This window comes from Gorilla gorilla, chromosome 5, assembly GCF_029281585.2.
Source record: "Gorilla gorilla gorilla isolate KB3781 chromosome 5, NHGRI_mGorGor1-v2.1_pri, whole genome shotgun sequence".
Classification (NCBI taxonomy): domain Eukaryota; kingdom Metazoa; phylum Chordata; class Mammalia; order Primates; family Hominidae; genus Gorilla; species Gorilla gorilla.
Window position 1 is genome coordinate 107,154,893 of NC_073229.2, and position 20,127 is coordinate 107,175,019.

The 20,127-nt window shown below is 39.0% G+C and overlaps 1 protein-coding gene across 5 annotated transcripts in view; it reads right to left on the bottom strand.

Moving 5' to 3' along the window:
* The window catches only part of UBE3D (ubiquitin protein ligase E3D), a 174,893-nt gene that overhangs the window by 123,871 nt on the left and 30,895 nt on the right, over positions 1–20,127 (bottom strand). For all 5 annotated transcript variants that reach the window (XM_004044335.5, XM_055391463.2, XM_055391459.2 and 2 more), the window contains 3 exons: positions 9,119–9,188; positions 7,603–7,711; positions 4,118–4,281 (listed from right to left, as the gene is read on the bottom strand). In XM_004044335.5, coding sequence (XP_004044383.1) covers positions 4,118–4,281; positions 7,603–7,711; positions 9,119–9,188 — 343 coding nt within the window. The remainder of the gene's footprint in view (positions 1–4,117; positions 4,282–7,602; positions 7,712–9,118; positions 9,189–20,127) is intronic.

Sequence of the window (20,127 nt, forward strand, 5' to 3'; positions counted from 1 at the left end):
TTGAGGGACTGTGATTCTCTGCTTTTATAATTCAAATTAGTCTGGAAGTTCTCTGCTTATATAAATTAAGTAGGAATGCAGTAGGCTTCCTATCACTTCTAGGAACATCGTAATTAGCTAATGCCAGAGCTCGACACGAGTCAGATTATTCTGATTGCTGCTTTGCGTCTTCTGTCCATTACGGTAGTATGCCCACCTTGCCTTTGACAGCTGAGTGCCACCACTTGGCCACTGCCACCTCGGGATACAATTATTCCAATTGTATTTAAATTTTGTAGTAGAGTGACTGCAGTTCCCGCTGTTAGATCTGATATACAGAGAAGGGCAATTACGGGGCTCTTCAAAGGTGCTGCCTTCACAAATCTATTTCACAAAGCATTGGTCAAGGGTATATCTTCTGGAACCTCCCAGCTGGGATGAGTAGGTCTAGAGAGACTAATCCACTCCACCATCCCAATCTCCCTAAGCCTTCGGATCCCTTCCTCTACATTAAACCAAGAGAGATCAGGCATTTCCAGCTCACTCACAGTGGGCCATTTTTAATCCATATTTCAGCTAACCAAGCAAATAAACTATTAGAACCCTTTGTAACTCCCCAAACTGCAACATTAAAAGGAGAGTCCCTACTTAGTGGGCCCAAATCAATAAATTCAGGCTGATCCAACTCTATGTTCCTTCCACCATTATCCCACACCCTTAGTATCCATTGCCATGCCTGTTTTCCAGATTTCTGTTTATATACATTAGAAAACTCAAGCAGTTATTTTCGAGTGTAACGCACCTCCTCATAGGTCACACTCTCAACCTCACCTTTAGGGGCCTGACAGGACTTTAGTCTAGTTATAGGTCTAGAAGCAAACAGAGGTATTGGGGGTGGCTCCTGAGAAGAATCAACATTATCTTGCCTGGCAACTGCCTCAGGGGAGGCCATAAGGGGAGGCCTGTTGCCTCAGGCAGTAAAGGGTGTATCTTCTCAGACAAAGGTGGAAAGGTTGATGACAGCATGGATTGCGGAGGGGATATTGCCACTACTGGGGGTAGGGAAGCTGTTTCTTCTGGCAAGAAAGGTTCATTGGAGTTTACAAGCTCAGTGTCCCCAGCTTCATCAGGGTCCTCCCACACGTCCCCATTCCAAGTTGCAGGGTCCCATTTTTTCCCAATTAATCCCTTCACTTTAACAGTAGATGCCTGGTGAGGCTGTGCATACACTTTTCATTGCAGGTCAGCCACTCACATAATAAAAGCTTTTGTCTGATTTTCCACAATTTCAACTCTTCCTCTACAGGAGATAAGATTCTCACTCAAGGCCATCTTAGCAGATTTGAGGCTTAGTATCTGTTTCTGAAGCTGGGAGTTAGAATCCCTGAGTTCGTCATTTTCTTTCATCACTTTGTCCAGTGAACTTAGGAGCAACCAACCAACTTCATTATGTTCCTTAATACAGCCAAAGGCATTATGTATAGAGTCACTAAACTCCTTGCCTCTCATGAGCAGTGAATCAGGAGTGTCAAATGTATGTATTTTGTATAACTCTCTACACAGCTCATGCCAAGGACTATCAGTGTTCTCCATGCTATCAGAAGTAGAGTCCTTAGCATTTTTGGATGTAATCATATTAAACAGCCAACTCCAGAAACCTCAAAACCAACAAAAGAACTCCATCCTTAATATTCTGTTCCTCTAGAACCACTCCTGGTACCAAAATCTGTATTAGTCAGGGCTCTCTAGAGGGACGGAACTAATAGGATATATAGACATATATATGTAAATCTTTATATATATGCATATAAATCTTCATATATATAAAACCATATATAAATCTTCATATATAAATATATAAATCTTCATATATATAAAGCTATGTATAATATAAAAGATCATATTAACTCACACAATCTCAAGGTCCCACAATAGGCCATCTGTAAGCTGGGGAGCAAGGAAGCCAGTACAAATCCCAAAGCTGAAGAACCTGGAGTCCAATGTTCAAGGGCAAGAAGCATCCAGCACTGGAGAAAGATGTAGGCTGGGAGGCTAAGCCAATCTAGTCTTTTCGTGTTTTTCTGCCGGCTTTATATTCCAGCCATGCTGGCAGCTGATTAGATGGTGCCCACCAGATTAAGGGTGGGTCTGCCTTTCCCAGCCCACTGACTCAAATGTTAATCTCCTTTGGCAACACCCTCATAGACACACCCAGGACCAATACTTTGCATCCTTCAATCTAATCAAGTTGATGCTTAGTATTAACCATTACAGCAAATTAGAATGAAATAAAAACTAGCATTAAATTGAAGAAGAGCAAAATCTCGTATTGATAATATATTCAATTCGTTGTCATGCCGCAAACTTTTATTCCTCTAATAACACAGCTTTAAAATACATAATGTGAAAACTAGTATCCAAACAGAAGAAAATTACTTACATAATCATAATATAAGATTCAACATACCTGTCACAAAAGTCCACATTTTAATAAACAGAAAAGATGGATATAAAGGGTTTTAATAAATTTGATGATATAAACCTAAATATATAAAGATACACACAAACACATACATCAAAAGAGAATATAATCAATGTACAGCTTACTAGTTGACTATGCATAAGGGCACACACACACAAAAAAACCCAAGCCCTCAAAAAGAGTCTCAAAAGCATAAAACTGAGATGCATCCATTGAACATGTCTCAATAAAATATAAGGATAGTGTCAAGTAAATCTGTTTCCTTTAGAATCACATCAGATAGGCAAAAATCTAAATGGAAATTTGGGTGAGAGTGCAGGGTAATGGACATTTATAAAAACTTCAGGTGGGAATATAAATTCATGATGCCTTTTTACAAAATACTTTGATATTACCTCTCAAAATTTTAAATGTCCATACCCTTTGACTCAACAATTGTACCTCTAGAAATTCCTCTAATATAAAAAACTTATAATCAGAAAACAAACATACAAGATCACAACACTAATTATAACAGCAAAAAAGTAATAAACCAAATATCCATTAAAAGAAAACTGGCTAAATAATTTATAGTACCTCCATTTCATAAAATGTCAAGCACTAACAATGGAAAGAATCTCTAAGACATGGGCTTTCTTTAAGTGTAAAAAATACACATGTTTAGGTGCAAAATGAACAGAAAAGGAAGTGGAAGAGTAGACAACAAACGTTTTACTTCTGGAGCGGGATATAATTTTACCTTGTATATATCTCTTAGTGTTTGAATATTTTATGACTGGTACTACTTGCATAAGAAACCTAATTAATTTTTTCAATGTCTTATTTACTTTCCAGAAAAAGACTAAGATCCTTCCGTTCTTAGGATAAATTTGATCAAACCCATCTGAGAGTACAGGACAAGTACAAACTTTGATTGTTACAATTAAAATAACCTGCTGTTTCCTTTCCTGGGAATGATCTTCCATCAGATATGGCTCACCACTTCACTTCCTTCAAGTTACCTGCTTAAATATCACCTTATCTAAGGAATCTTCCCTGACTTTGCAATATAAAATGACATCCTACTCCCATCCTACCCCTCGCCAACTACCTTACCTTGCTTCATTTTTCACTAGAGTGATTTACTACCAGTGTCTTAGTGTGCTTATCTTTAAAGTGGGGATGATAATGGTACCTACCACAATGGTTGTTGTTAGGCTTAAATGAGCTACGAATTCTTAGATAAGTGCCTGACACATAGTAAGAGACGTAAGAATATGTTTTGTTTATGGTCTGCCTTCCCCCTATTAGAACAACAATGCTAAGAGGTAGGGGCTGGGGTTTGTTCATTATTGTATCCTGATGTCTGGAAAGTGCTTATTGGTAAATATTCATCACTGTTGAAGTCTGATTTAGCACTGCAGCCATATGTACAGACAGCTTAGATTACAAGAAAAAACCAATAATTTTTGGTAAAAGCAAGCTTTCTGCATATTAACATGAATCATCTGTAATAATTCAACCTATTTTAAACATATAATATTTAGCAGTATTGGCTCCTAGAAGCTTCAAGTAGGGAAATGGTATAGTGGCATTTAATTCATTAATTTCTTAACACCAACATGACAACAAAAGCTAAAACATAATGTGGAAAGAGAAAACAAATGCACAACTTACTTTTCATTCCTGCTTTTGATGCATGGCTGGTAGAGGACCTTGACAGCACTCCAGGCAGAACTAGAATCGGCTTTCAATGTGTCTTCCAACAAGGGGAATTTTTTGATATATTTGGAATTTCTCAAAGATTCAATCACCAAACTGTCTGAATTTAAAAGCCATAGCTAAAGATGTGAAAAGAAAGTCCAAGTATAAGAATATTGTCACCTTATCCATATCTTATGACTTTTCAAAACAAAAAAGAGACTATGAAAATACCAGAAAAAATAAATATGAGAATCATGTACATAATTTTAAAGTTGGGTAGGCCTTTCAAAACATAACTCTCGGTAGAGCAACTGACATAAAGTTAAAAAAAAAAAAAGACAACTGACTCGGAGAAAATATACATAAGTAACAAAGTTATTATCCATAATATACAGAGCTTCAGTAAGGGGGTAAAACAGCCCAAGAGAAATACAGGCAAAGAATATGAACAGAATTAACAGAAGAAATAAATGATAAATAAACATATATTAGAATCTTAATGTAACTAATAAATGTAAAATTTTGTGCCACCATTTTTCATTTACCAGATTGGCAAATATAAAAGGACTGATAACATCTAGTTCAGAAAAGGGGTTTGAAGTGGGCATTCCAATACACTGCTGGTGGGAGAGTGTTTTGGGATTTGGATGCATGTGATTCACTGAGGGAAAACTCACAGGAGAAAGGAAGTGAAGGAAATGGGATAAGGCAGGGGAAAGAGCTAGTTAAGGATATAGAATCATCTGGAGTCTGGTTTCAGCCTGATCCATGGGGGAGTTCTACAGCATGAATCCCACCTACAGAGTTTGTTCTACCTTGAGACAAGAGTCCCTAGCTTTCTGTGCCCCAGGATCAAATCACTGGCAGCGGGCTGACCAAGAAGGGGTGAGTCAGGGAGGTGGGACTGTGGCAGACAGGCAACTTCTGGGCAAGGCAACACCTGTCATCTAAAGAGGAAGTCTGTGGAGAAGCGGGCAGCTGTGAGCCATTATCAGCCAACGCTGTCAGCAGCTGGGAATGGGTGCATCAACCCAGTATGGGGTCTGGGTGGCACACCAAGAATGCCCACTATAAAAGATAAATTAGTACAACTTTTTTGCAAGGTGATAATTATCTGAGTTTCAAATACACAAATTCTAATAGTATATTACATTAGAAAGATCCATTTCTAAAGAAGTACTAAAAGACACAGGCAAAGATTATTTTCATTGCAGTTCAGTCTTATCAGCCATACAGCAAAATTCCAGTCATTAAAGAGCCAGACCTATATTTAAACTAATAAAAACAATCCTCACGATACATACTGTGAAGCAAGCAGGTTGCAGAAAAACGCTAATCATGTGATACTGTTTTTTGTTTTTACAAATAGACAAACACCTGTGAGTATACATATGTATAGTTGTATATGGAAAGAATAAAAATAATGAAGTACACATATCAGACTGTTAATACTGATTGCTCCCTGAATAGTATGATATAGCAAGGCAGGAAAGGGAACACTTTATGTTCTTCATGTTCCCTGATTGTGTTTCAAGAATGTTTTACTTTTATAAAAAAGTAAAATCTAAATATATGTTAGAAAGTTTCAGAAGTTCCTACTCCCGATCTGAAATCTGAAATCTTACAATAAAAGAAAAAGTAAAACTGATTTCAGAAAACTGTGAGGTATATTGACTATCAAAATCAGTCAGAAAATATTTTAGGTTTTCATGGAAATTATCTGCAATTAGAAAAGCATAGTGTCCCCATAATGGATGGCCAGCTACAGAGTCACACCTAACAGCAACTTCAGGCCCTTCCCTCCTTTTTGTTACTATGTTTCCCTATTAGCTTTTTAGTTTTATGAAGGCATTTGTGTTCTACCTTGAGCACCTGGAACAGTGTCTTTCATATAAGAAGTGCTCCATACCTGTTTACTGGTTGAATAAAATAGATGTAGAAGCAGAGAAGATACTTGGGCTATGATTCTTGATTATCCAGATAAATGCTCAAAATTTGCTTCTGCAGGACACTGTTTTTCAGAGGTAGTGTAATATTAGGCTCTAGTGGTACATGCTGGGATGATTGCTACCCACAGAGCCTCTTCCTCAAAAATTGCCACTGTTTCTCAAATATCACAGAATCAGAGGCAATTAAAAACAACAGAAGAAGGTCAGGCATAGTGGCTCATGCCTGTAATCCCACTATAATCCCAACAGTTTGGGAGGCCAAAGTGGGAGGATTACCTCAGCCCAGGAATTTGAGACCAACCTGGGCAACATAGCAAGACCTCGTCTCCACAAAAAATTAAAAAATTGTCTGGGAATGGTGGAGTAGGCCTGGAGTCTCAGCTATTCGGAAGGCTGAGGTGGGAGGATCACTTTAGCCTGGGAAGTCGAGGCTATGGTTAAGCCATAATCATGCCACTGCACTCCAGCCTGTATGATAGAGTAAGACCTTGTCTCAAAAAAACAAAAAACAAACAGGAGCAATAGGACATATTCTAAACATAAGAGTATTAAATAGGAAAAAAAAAAAAAAGTGAGACAGAATAGTGTTATAGTGACCCAAAAAAAGCCATTACAAACTGAGAGTAAAAAACTTGATTTTGGCTGGGCGTGGTGGCTCATGCCTGTAATCCCAGCATTTTGGGAGGCCGAGGTGGGTGGATCATGAGGTCAGGAGATCGAGACCATCCTGGCTAACATGGTGAAACCCCGTCTCTACTAAAAAAATACAAAAAAATTAGCCGGGCGTGGTGGCGGGCACCTGTAGTCCCACCTACTCGGGAGACTGGGGCAGAAGAATGGCATGAACCCAGGAGGCTGAGCTTGCAGTGAGCTGAGATCACGCCACTGCACTCCAGCCTGAGCGACAGAGTGATACTCCATCTCAAAAAAAAAAAAAAAAAAAAAAAAACCCTGATTTTGTGGTATGAGCTTCTAAATAGCAGGAATCAGGATTTTTCTCTGTATCCGTAGTACCTAGTACATAGAGGCACTTGATCATCTGATATTAAAATAAAGGAGTTTGATTTATGAATTAAACTGATATTAACTTTTTTTTTTTTTAAGATGGAGTCTTGCTCTGTCACCCAGGCTTGAGTGCAGCGGCACCATCTTGGCTCAATGCAACCTCCACCTCCCGAGTTCAAGCGATTCTCCTGCCACAGCTTCCTGAGTAGCTGAGACTACAGGCGTGGGCCACCATGTCAGGCTAATTTTTGTATTTTTAGTAGAGATGGGGTTTCCCCATGTTGGCCAGGCTGGTCTCGAACTCCTGACCTCAAGTGATCCACCCACCTTGGCCTCCTAAAGTGCTGGGATTTCAGGCATAAGCCACCGTGCCCAGCCTGATATTAACATTTTTAATCACTTATTTTCCACACCTGAGAATTAAGAAAAAAGAATGAAAAAACTGAAGAATTCTGAGACCTTGGATTCCTAGGCTACAAAAAGCTGGATAAAATAATTTCTTACCAAGATATACACTTTGTCATCCTGACCTTGAATCGTGAATCTAAAAGTGCTTCTAGCAGAGGAGAGCTGCACCAGACACTGGGCGATCACGCTCTGGACAAACCAAGACCTGTTTGAACAGAAATCAATTTTTACAATGTGTGTCTCATAATAACTCTAACTGGCAAGATAAGCAAAAAATACACACACGGTACCTAAAAGGCAGAGATATCCACATGCCAGACTTTTCTATGGACTGCTCATTCCCTCAGAATCTGCACTGATGTGGATTTTAATATATTTTAATATATTCAGGTTTGCTCCATTCTTCTTAAAACCTATTCTCCAATCCTTGATACACTTTCCACACCAAACCTAACTATTCACCCCTACTGAATAAAAAAATACCATGTTAGAACAAGTCAATACTCCATTTGTGCTGTAGCATATTAAACAGAGAATAACTAACTTACAAAAGAAGGCAAGAAATTTCCTTCCAAACATCAGACAGTATTGTCTACATTTTCTTCCATTTGGATCTCCCTAAAGTGTCAGCTCTGAGGTACAGAATCAAAGTATTTACATAAGGATAAGTTCAAGGCTATACTCAAAGATTGCTATAATTTTTGGATATCAACAAATAAACTGGAATAAAGACATATCATGGTTAACTTGTTTGCAAACTAAAGAGTCAAAGAAATAAAAACACTAATAGATTTAGTGACTAAGTACCATGTTTTTAAAACATAGGAGTCATTTGAAACTGACCCATGTTTCAAATTTTAAATAATTCAAATTAAAACCAGAAATTATTCAAAAAACTTATTGGTGACTGGGTGATAAGATTCTAGATATCTGGCACTTAGAAATAAGCATAGAAAACTTTCAGAATTAGAAGATTTATAAGAGCACATTTGTCTACAGCACTATATGATCAAAACATTTTTTAAAATCCTCAAAACTTTTATATGTGTGGTTTGGTTCAACTATCAAAAAGGCTTTCTCTTTCCTTTTCCAAATAAAGAAAGGTATGAATAAAAATGAATTCCCATATGATCAATTGTACTTCCTTTTTCCTACATTTGGAATTACAAATATATACCATGGAATACTACTTAGCCACAAAAAGGAACGAAATAATGGCATTCACAGCATCCTGGATGTAACTGGAGACTATTATTCTAAGTGAAGTAACTCAGGAATGGAAAACCAAACATCGTATGTTCTCCTTCATAAGTGGGAACTAAGCTATGAGGATGCAAAGGCATAAGAATAATACAATGGACTTTGAGGACTTGGAGAAAAGGCAGGGGGAGGGGTAAGAGATAAAAGACCACACTTGAGTACAGTGAACAGTGCTTGTGTGATGGATGCACCCAAATCTCAGAAATTATCACTATTCATGTAAGCAAACATCATCTGTTCCCAAAAGCCTATTAAAATAAAAAATAAATTCAAAACCAAAAAATAAAAAATAAAGGTCTGAATGGGGAAAAAAATAAATTACAAACAAATAAATGTAATTTGCTATTTGTACCTTGGTATGATAGGAAAACTCCTCTCAGATGACTGAATAATTATCTCTGTCATATAAAACTTGGTGGTTTCTAGAAACAAAAAAGAAAATTAAGACTCTCCCCAATACACTAATAATTTTATTGTGGGCAAGTTGACTCCAAATTAGGATATTCCAAACTAAATATTAAATATACTGGTAAAATTAATATTCTGTAAACATTTTCCCAAAACTACTTAGTTTCAGAAGACAAAGCATTGATCACTACAAGGAGATAGTTCTGAAGCTTCTGTGTCTTTTTAGAAAATAATGCCCAGAGACTCTGCTCACACATATGGAAGATTATAAAAGTTAGTCACATCACAGGCATAGTGCACTTAGAAATTAGTCACTGGGTTTCCTCAATTCTACAGAATAGCTACAAACCTGTAAGTCAATGAAAAAGACTTCTGGTTTGTTTTTGGTTTTGATGTACTAGTTTCCCAGATAAAGGCAGTTCTAATGGTTTCCACTTGGTCTTTTCTACCATAATAGCCTCAATACACACTTTGGGGAACTAACGGGGGGATTCTGCCAGCTGCTAAGTGTGTTAATTTGAGTTAAGCACTCTGGAATTCGGGAATAATCACAGGAAGCATTCAGGGATCCACTGGACCCACCGTGAGATGGACCTGAGTTAAAACTCTATTGATCACCTGACCCCATCCCCTACTCTAATTGGAAGGCCACAGTGATGTTTTGGGTCTTCTAGAATTGGTGTTCATTTAGAACCAGTGTCCAGCAGTCCCTAAAAGGTGTGATTATTTCCTTTTCCCCAGTGCACATGCGGAACTGTTACCCTGAGAAAGGCCATGGTTCCCTTTGTGGAAGCCTGGGAGAAAGATTAACGGTATAAATTTCAGGTAGCATAGTTTTTCGTTGAGGGCATCTGTCCTCTCCTTCATTCAAGGGGTCCTGGGTCTACAAAGGCTCAAGTGTGAGAATTGATTGAGGGGCCAGGACTCTCTGTTTTTATGATTCAAGCTCGACCTTTATTCACTTGACATAGAACTTTCTTATATAAATCAAGTAAGATTTTAGCAGGCTTGCTATCTATTTCACTTCTAGACAACACCATGATCAACTAGCAAACATCATATAACTGAATAACTCAGATTATTCCAATTGTTGCCTTGACTTTCTGTCCATTACACTAACCACACCTACCTTGCCTTTGATGTTCCAGTGCTACTACCTGAAAAGGGGTTTTTAATCACAGCATCCCAAAACACAGATGCGGTGAACCTCACATTAGAATCTACCCAGAATCTCAATGACTCTATTGATGTACAATTCTCACTAAATCTGGTTATCTGATTGCTTACAGAAAAAATTAAATAGAAATTTAATAGACATAAATGTAAACACAACCATCTTCGAGTTCTAAAAAAATCTAAGAAAAAGTTTAATCTCACTAATGATGAAGAAAATATACATCAAAATAAGATTTTTTTTGCATCAAACAAAATATTTTAAAATGATAAGGTGTACTGCTGGATACGCTTATTTATATAGATGGATATGCTTATTCACACACTGCTGTGAGAACTGAAAATGACAGACTTCCGGAAAGCCACTTGGCAAACGCCTTAAAATTGTATATGTAGGGCTGGGTGCAGTGACTCACGCCTGTAATCCCAGCACTTTGGGAGGCCGAGGCGAGCAGATCACCTGGGGTCAGGCGTTTGAGACCAGCCTGGCCAACGTGGTGAAACCCTGTCTCTACTAAAAATACAAAAATTAGCTGGGCGCAGTGACTCCCACCTGTAGTCCCAGCTACTCGGGAGGGTGAGGCAGGATAATTGCTTGAAACCAGGAGGCAGATGTTGCAGTGAGCCGAGATCGTGCCACTGCACTCCAGCCTGGGCGACAGAACGTGACTCCATCTTAAAAAAAAAAAAAAAAAAAAAAAAAAAAAAAAAAAAATTGTGTATGTATTGTGGCACCATAATTAAACATATAAGAATTTATTTCAAAAAAATACTCACTGGTATATGAAAACACTTATCTATAGTGATACTCATAATATCAATAGAAAAATACTGAAAACAAATGTCTAAAAATTGAGGATGGGTTAAATATTCAGGCAACGTAACTGCATGCATGTTTCAAATTTTAAACAGGTCAAATTCAAACCAGAAATAATTAAAAATGAGGCTGTCATTAAAAATGGTGGTGTTGCCCAGGTACAGTGGCTCACACTTAATCCCAGCACTTTGGAAGGCCAAGGCAGGATGATCACTTCAAGCCCAGGAGTTTGAGACCATCCTGGACAACAAAGTGACAGCCTGTCTCTACAAAAAATTCTTTTAAAAATTAGCCAGGCAGAGTGGCATGTGCCTGTAGTTCCAGCTACTCGGGAGGCTGAGGCAAGAGGATTGTTTGAGCCCGGAAGTCTGAGGCTTCAATGAACTACTGCGCTCCAGCCTGAGAGACAGAGTAAGATCCCATCTCTTAAAAAATAAAATAAAATAAGGCAAAGTTATTTTTTAATAAGACAACTTATTTAATAAGTTGTCTTATTAAATAAGACAGTTATTTTTTGAAAAAGTGTGTAATTGCTCAATATTACACACAAAAAGGTAAAAAAAAAAATAGTTTCATAGATTAATATATAGACAGCCATGACAGATTTATCCATTTCTCATTGAAGATGTGTCAATATTTACTATTTTGAAATCGTTATTACACGCAGAACTAAACTAAACCTTTTTAACTTTATGAAATGCCTATGTATTTATTTATTTACTTATTTAAGACAGGGTCTTGCCCTGTTGCCCAATTGGGGTGCAGTGGTGTGATCATAGCTCACTGTACCTCGAACCCCTGGGCTTAAGTGATCCTTCCGCATCAGCCTCCTGAGTAGCTAGCACTACAGGCGTGTACCACTATGCCCAGTTAATTTTTTGTAGAGACCAGGTTTCACTATGTTGCCTAGGCCGGTCTCAAGGGATCCTCTCATCTCCGCCTCCCAAAGCAGAAGTGACCCTTTTTATTTCATGTGTTGTTAATCTAAAATTTAATTATATTATTTTAATCCCACAAGTATTATTTCTATTGTTTTATAGTTAATATTCATTAAAGTGTTATCTGAATATTCACGATTTTATCAACCCTTATTGAACTTAGATCTTCTATGTGGGATCATTTTCTTCTACCTGAGTACAGGTACAATTTCTTTTCATAAGAAACCACTATGGGCTGGGTGCAGTGGCTCACGCCTGTAATCCCAGCACTTTGGGAGGCTGAGGCGGGTGGAACACAAGGTCAGGAGTTCAAGACCAGCCTGGCCAACATAGTAAAACCCCATCTCTACTAAAAATACAAAAATTAGCCGGGCGTGGAGGCGCATGTGTGTAATCCCAGCTACTTGGAAGGCTGAGGCAGGAGAATCGCTTGAACCCAGGAGGCGGAGGTTGCAGTGAGCCAAGACCGCACCACTGTGCTCCAGCCTGGCGACAGAGCGAGACTCCGTCTCATAAAAAAAAAAAAAAAGAAAAAAGAAACCACTAGTATTGAATTATCCTAGTTTGTCTTTGTCAGAAAACATATTTATCTTAGCCTTAATTATTGAAGGAAATTTTCACTTGAGATTAAGTCCTAGGATCAACAGTTATTTGCACACATTGGCAATATTGTTCTACCGTCTTCAGACTTCCATTACTGCTGTTCCTTTGAAGGCACTCTGTCATTTTTTCTTTAGCTGCATTTAAGATTATCTTCACTTTTTATTCTACAGTATTACTCGCATGTGTCTAAGTATGGATTTCTTTTTATTTTTCTTGCTAGGGCTTTGCCGAATTGGAATTCACTGGGTCCCTTGAATCTATAGATTGCTATTCTTCATCACTTTTGTAAAATTCTCAACAATTATCTCTTCAAATATTGCCCATGCTCCATTCTTTTCCTCCTGGAAGTCTGATTAAACATATATCAGATAGTCTGTTCTACGTCTCTTACTCTCTCTTCTATATTTTTTGCCTTTTGTCTCTCTGTGTTACATAACAGGTTTTTCTTGTCATCTATCTTTTGTTCGTCAATTCTCTCTTCAAGTTGTATCTAATCTGGTGTTAAACTACTGGCTGAGTTTTTAATATCAATTATAACACTTTTAAAGAAATTTTATTGTATAAATTTATTGTATAATTTATATAACTTACTGTTATAGTTTCCTTTTCCTTTCAGCTACCTTCACACCTTTCATTTTGCTAAATATGCTAAGCATGGTTGTTTTACAGTTTACACACAATTCCAATAAGAAGTCTATTTGATTTAATTCTTGTTGGTGGAAGTCTAGTTTACTTGTGTGCCTATTTATCTTTGGTTGCATGGTGAATACTATACCTAAAAAATTATTTGTGAGAATGAGTTTTACAATGAAGATATTTCCTTACAAAGGTGATTTTGCCAGGCACCCGGCAAATGTCTAGAACAAGGTGAAATAAACAAAGTTCAAGACTTGAAATTCCCTCAAGTCCCAAAGGATTGATCTCTGTCTACAATTCCACAGGGCTGTTCTATTTCCAATTCACCCTCACTGTGAGGGCACAACATTTAGGGTCTCATATTTTTGTGACGTTCTCCTCTTGAGTAGTCTTTCATTTTTGTCCTTCTCAAAACTAAAGTTCTAATTTTAGAGAACGGGCAAATTGCAAAGAAAATGTGGCTTGAATTTTGTGCTTACCTCTTTTGAGTCTGCTTTTGTGGTAATTTACCCACATTATTTTCCATTTTCCCTGATTTTTATTCCTTCCTGTAGTTTCCAGTTACCATCTGGTATCTTTCGTGTCAGCCTGAAGAACTTCCTTTATCATTTCTTGTACAGCGGGTATGCTAGGAATCCATTATTTCCATGTATTTATTTGGAAACATCCTTATTTTGCCTTCATTTTTGAGTAATAGTTATGCTAGATACAGTGCTGTTGGTTGTCACATCTTTTTCCCCCCAGCACTTCACATATCTTATTTCAGTGTCTTTTGGTTGTCATTATTTCTATTAGAAGTTCACCTTAATTGTATTAGGAAATCTCTTACATATGAGGTTTTGTTTTTCTCTTTTTACTTTAAAGATTCTCTCTTAATCTTTCAACAGATTGACGACAACATGCCTGAGTGAAGTGTTTTTGTGTTTATCCTACTACAGGTTCATTGAAATTCTTAGATCTGAAAGCCAATATTTTTTAAATAATTTGCCAAGTTTTCAGCCAGTTTTTTGTACAAATTTTTTTTCTGACCCTTTCAATTTCTCTTAATCATTTGAGACCCTATTTACACATTTGTTGGAACACCTGATATTGTCCCACAAACCGGAAGTTCTGTTCATTTTGTTTTAGACTTTTTTTGTTTGGTTAATTTGGATTAATCTGTAAGTTCAATAATTTTTTTTATCTTTTGTCATCTCAGATCTGTGCTTTAGATCATCTAGTGAATTTTTCTTTACGGTTATAGTACATTTTAATTCTAGAATTACCAAATTATTTTTCTTTGATTTTTCTAATTTATTGAGATTTGCTATCTGTTCAAAGCTTTTCTTAAAAAGTTATTTGCCATATTTATAATAGCTGCTTCCACATGTTTGTCTGCTCAATTGAATATCTGTGCTTACTAAGTACCTGCTTATTAAGACCTTTTTTTGAGTATGAAACATTATTTTCTGTTTCTTTGCACATCTAATAATTTTTAGACAGAAGCAGGACATTGTGTGCAATATGTTGTAGCAACTGTGGATTTTGTTTTGCTCTTCTGAAGGTTGTTGGTTATTGGTTGGGATAGCAGTCAATTGACTGGCCTGGACTCGAACTGTGAAATGTATCTCCCCACAGTGTGTAGCCACTAATGTCTCTACTCAGTTTTAATTTTTTTTTAGTCTGGCTCCCTAGCAAGTATCCACTGTACCTGCATAGGTTAGCTGTCAGCAAATAATTTGGGGCAAGGCTCTACTCAAACACCTCAAGCCAGTAAGGCTTCTTATGAAAATTACCTTCTGCTACCCAAGTTGTATGTGGATTGAGGAATGCAATCAAAGTCACAGCAAATTCACAGGTCCCCCTAAGCTTTCAATCCTTACTGAAAATACATATAATAGATACTCCCTGCCATTTTTTGTGTGTATGCAGAGTTCAGCAGTCAGCCAGAGTTGTGTTAGGGCAGAGAAGTTATCTCAGCCCTTCTATCACCCTTTGTGCAGCAGGTGGTTTTTGCATCACTATAAATACCTGAGGCTGAGTAATTAAAATTAAAAAAAAAAAGACGTTTCTGATATGGTTTGGCTGTGTCTCCACCCAAATCTCATCTTAAACTGTAGCTCCCATAATTGCCATGTATCATGGGAGGGACCCAGTGGGAGGTAATTAAACCATGGGGGCATGTTTTCCCCATATCATGTTCTCATGATAATGACTAAGTCTCATGAGATCTGATGGTTTTATAAAAGACAGTTCCCCTGCACAAGCTCTCTTGCCTGCTACCCTGTAAGACCTGCCTTTCCTCCTCCTTCACCTTGTGCCATGATTGTGAGGCCTCCTCAGCCATGTGGAACTGTGGGTCCATTAAACCTCTTTTTCTTTATAAATTACCCAGTCTCAGGTGTGTCTTTATTAGCAGCATGAGAACGGACTAATACAGTAAATTGGTACTAGTAGAGTGGGGAGTTGCTGCAAGGATACTGGAAAATGTGGAAGCAACTTTGGAATTTGGGTAACAGGCAGAGGTTGGAACAGTTTGGAGGGCTCAGGAAAATGTGAGAAAGTTTGAAACTTCCTAGAGACTTGGAGGGCTCAGAAGATAGGAAATGGGGAAAAGTTTGAACCTTCCTAGAGACTTGTTGAATGGTTTTGACCAAAATGCTGATAGTGATATGGAAAATAAAGTCCAGGCTGAGGTGGTCTCAGATAGAGATGAGGAACTTATTGGGAACTGGAGCAAGGGTGACTCCTGTAATGCTTTAGGAAAGAGACTGGCAGCATTTTGTCCCTGCCCTAGATATCTGTGGAACTTTGAACTTGAGAGAGATGATTTAGGGTATCTGGTGGAAGAAATTTCTTCCTTTTTTTTTTGAAACTGGGTCTCATTCTGTTGCCCAGGCTGGAGTGCAGTGGTGCGATATCAGCTCACTGCAACCTCTGCCTCCCAAATTCAAGTGATTATCATGCCTCAGCCTCCCAAGTAGCTGGGCCTACAGGCCTGCACCAATATGCCTGGCTAATATTTGTATTTTTTGGTAGAGACAAGGTTTCACCATTTTGACCAGGCTGGTCTTGAACTCCTGACCTCAAGTGATCCACCTGCCTCGGCCTCCCAAAGTGTTGGGATTACAGGCATGAGCTACCATACCCAGCCTGGCGGAAGAAATTTCTAACCAGTAAAGCATTCAAGAGGTGACAGAGCATAAAAGTTTGGAAAATTTGTAGCTGGACGATTAGGTAGAAAAGAAAAACCCATTTTCTGGGGGGAAATTCAAGCCTGCTTGCATCTTGCATCAGCGTGACCTGGATGTGAAACATGAAGTCAAAGGAGAAATTCAAGCCACTTGCATCAGTGTGATCTGGCTGTGAGACATGAAGTCAACGGAGATCATTTTGGAGCTTTAAGATTTGACTGCTTTGCTGGATTTCGGACTTCCATGGGGCGTTACAGTCAAGCCTGCTTGAATTCACACTACTGCAGAAATTTGCATAAGTAACAAGGAACCAAATGTAAATCACTAAGACAATGAGGAAAGTGACTTCAGGGCAGGTCAGAGACCTTTGCAGCAGCCCCTCCCATCACAGGCCTGGAGGCCTAGAAGGAAAAAATGGTTTCCTGCTGTGCGCAGCCTAGGGACTTGGTGCCCTGTGTCCCAGCCGCACTAGCCATGGCTAAAAGGGGCCAAGGTACAGCTCAGGCCCCAGCTTCAGAGGGTACAAGCCTCAAGCCTTGGCAACTTCCATGTGGTGACAAGCCTGTGGGTGCACAGAAGTCAAGAGCTGAGGTTTGGGAACCTCCACCAAGATTTCTGAGACTGTATGGAAACGCCTGGATGACCAGGCAGAGGTGTACTGCAGGGCTGCAGCCCTCATGGAGAACCTCTGTTAGGGCAGTGCAGAAGGGAAAGGTGGGGTGGGAGCTCCCATGTAGAGTCCCCACTGTGGCACTGCCTGGTGGAGCTGTGAGAAGAGGGTCACAATCCTCCAGACCCCAGAATGATAGATCCATAGACAGCTTACACCGTATGCCTAGAAAAGCCACAGTACCTCAACACCAGCCCATGAAAGAAGCTGGGTGGGGCCGTACCTGGCAAAACCACAGGACCAGAGCTGTTCAAGGCCATGGGAGCCCACCTCTTGCATCAGCATGACCTATGTGAGACATGAAGTCAAAAGAGATCATTTTGGAGCTTTAAGGTTTGACTACTTTGCTGGATTTCGGACTTGCATGGGGCCTTTAGCCCCTTTGATTTGGCCAATTTCTCCTATTTGGAATGGGTGTATTTACCCAATGCCTGTACCGCCATTGTATCTAGGAAGTACCTAACTTGTTTTTTATTTTACAGTCTCATAGGTGGAAGGGACTTGCCTTGTATCCGATGAGACTTTGGACTTGAACTTTTCAGTTAATGCTGAAATGAGTTAAGACTTTGGGGGACTGTTGGGAAGGCTTGGTTTTGAAATGTGAGGACATGAGATTTGGGAGCAGCCAGGGACAGAATGATATGGTTTGGCTGTGTCCCCACCCAAATCTCATCTTGAATTGTTGCTCCCATAATCCCCAGGTGTCATAGAAGGGACCTGGTGGGAATTAACTGAATCATGGGGGCGGGGTTTTCATGTCCTGTTCTTGTGATAGTGAATAACTCTCACAAGACCTGATGGTTTTATAAAGGGCAGTTCCCCTGCACATGCTCTGTTGCCTAATGCCATATAAGAAGTGTCTTTGTCCCCCTTCACCTTTTGCCATGATTGTGAGGCCTCCCCAGTCATGTGATACTGTGAGTCTATTAAACCTTTTTCTTTATAATTTCCCAGTCTTGGGTATGTGTTTATTAACAGCATGAGAACAGACTAATACAGTTTCATTGTCTCATGGTTCTCCAGGCTGTACAAGCAAGCCTCCAGCATTTGCTTGGCTTCTGGTAAGGACCTTGGGAACCTGACAATCATGGTGGCAGGCAAAGAAGGAGCAAGGTGTCTCACATAGAGAAAGCAGGGATGAGAGAGAGAGGGGAGAGGTGCCACACACTTTTAAAAAACCAGATCTCATAGGCATTCCCTCACGATCATGAGGACAGCACCAAGACATTCATGAGGGATCTGCCCCCTGACACAAACACCTCCCACCACACTCTACCTCAAAAATTGGAGATTACTTTTTATTATTGTAAATTGGGGATTATATTTTATTATTTTATGAGATTTAAAGGAGACAAACATCAGAACTATATCACTGATATGGTTTGGATCTGTGTCCCCACCCAAATCTCCTGCTGAATTGTAATCCCTAATGTTGGAGGTGGGACCTGGTGGGAGGTGACTGGATTATGGCAGTGGGTCCTTCATGAATGGTTTAGCACCATCCCCTTGGTGCTGTACTCGTGATGGTGAGTGAGTGACTTCTTACAAGATCTACTAGTTTAAAAGTGTGTAGCACCTCCCTTCATTCTCTCTTGCTACTGCTTCCACTATGTGAGATGCCTCACTCCTCCTGTTTTGTGCCATGATTGTAAGTTTCCTAAGGCCTCCCCAAAACCAGAAGCTGCTATGCTTCCTGTATAGCCTGCAGTACCATACGCCAATTAAACCTCTATTTTCTTTATAAATTACCCAGTCTTGGGTATTTCTTTATAGCAATGGAGAACGGACTAATACAATCACTTTGCTTCCAAAATATCCTCCTTAAAATTTCTACTTTCTCCACCACCTACCCTAAACCAAACCCACCATGTATAGACAGTAAAGCTGTGGGCTTTTCCTGCCTAAGTTGGGAATATATAAGGTGACAAGGTCCGTCTGCCTCCCCAGGCAAAACAAAATTACAAACTTGCTATTCTTTCCCAATATAGTAGTAGTTTTCCTCTACTTAAATAGTTCTCAAATTGTTGCTTCACTTTTGTTCATTTTCTAGTGCCCTAATATGGTTCTTATTAATTTTTAAAATTGTCCAGTTTTGTACATGTTTTCTACAGAATAAAATTGCCCATTCTCTTCATGACACTATTTTGGGAAGTGGAATCCTAGTGATTTACTTTTAGAACAGATGTGGATATAGATCTCTTATACCACCCCACACACAAACTCACACATATTGACCTTCTAATATACTTTTGTATCACGCTACAATGTTTAGTTAAGTGAATATTCAGTGTTTACATTATTATTACCATAATACTACCATGGAGATGTTTCTTTTCTTGTTCAACCTTTTTTCTTCTTCCTGCAGTGAATAACTGCTTCAATCACCTTTTAGCTAATTCTTTCCATATAATGAAATGGTTTGTCTCGAGATTAGCTGTTGTCACATGTTGATATAGTTTGGCTCTGTGTCCCCACCCAAATCTCATGTCAAGTTGTAATCCCCATGTGTTAAAGTTGGGGCCTGGTGGGAAGTGATTGGATCATGGGGGTGGTCTCTAATGGTTTAGCACCATCTCCCCCGTCTCACGATAGAGTTATCACAAGATCTGAGGTTTAAAAGTGTGTGGCAATTCCCTGCTCTCTCTCTCCTGCCCCCTTATGAAGAAGGTGCTTGCTGCTTCTTTGCCTTCCGCCACGACTGTAAGTTTCCTGAGGCCTTCCCAGCCATATAGAACTGTGAGACAATTAAACCTCTTTTCTTTACAAATTACCCAGTCTCAAGTAGTTCTTTACAGCAGTGTGAAAATGGACTAATACACATCAAACAAATCAAATAATTTATCAATTCCACTTTATAACTAAAAAAAAGGAAAAAAATCAGCCAGGTATGTTGGCTCATGCCTGTAATCCCAGCACTTGGAAGGCTGAGGCAGGAGGATCACT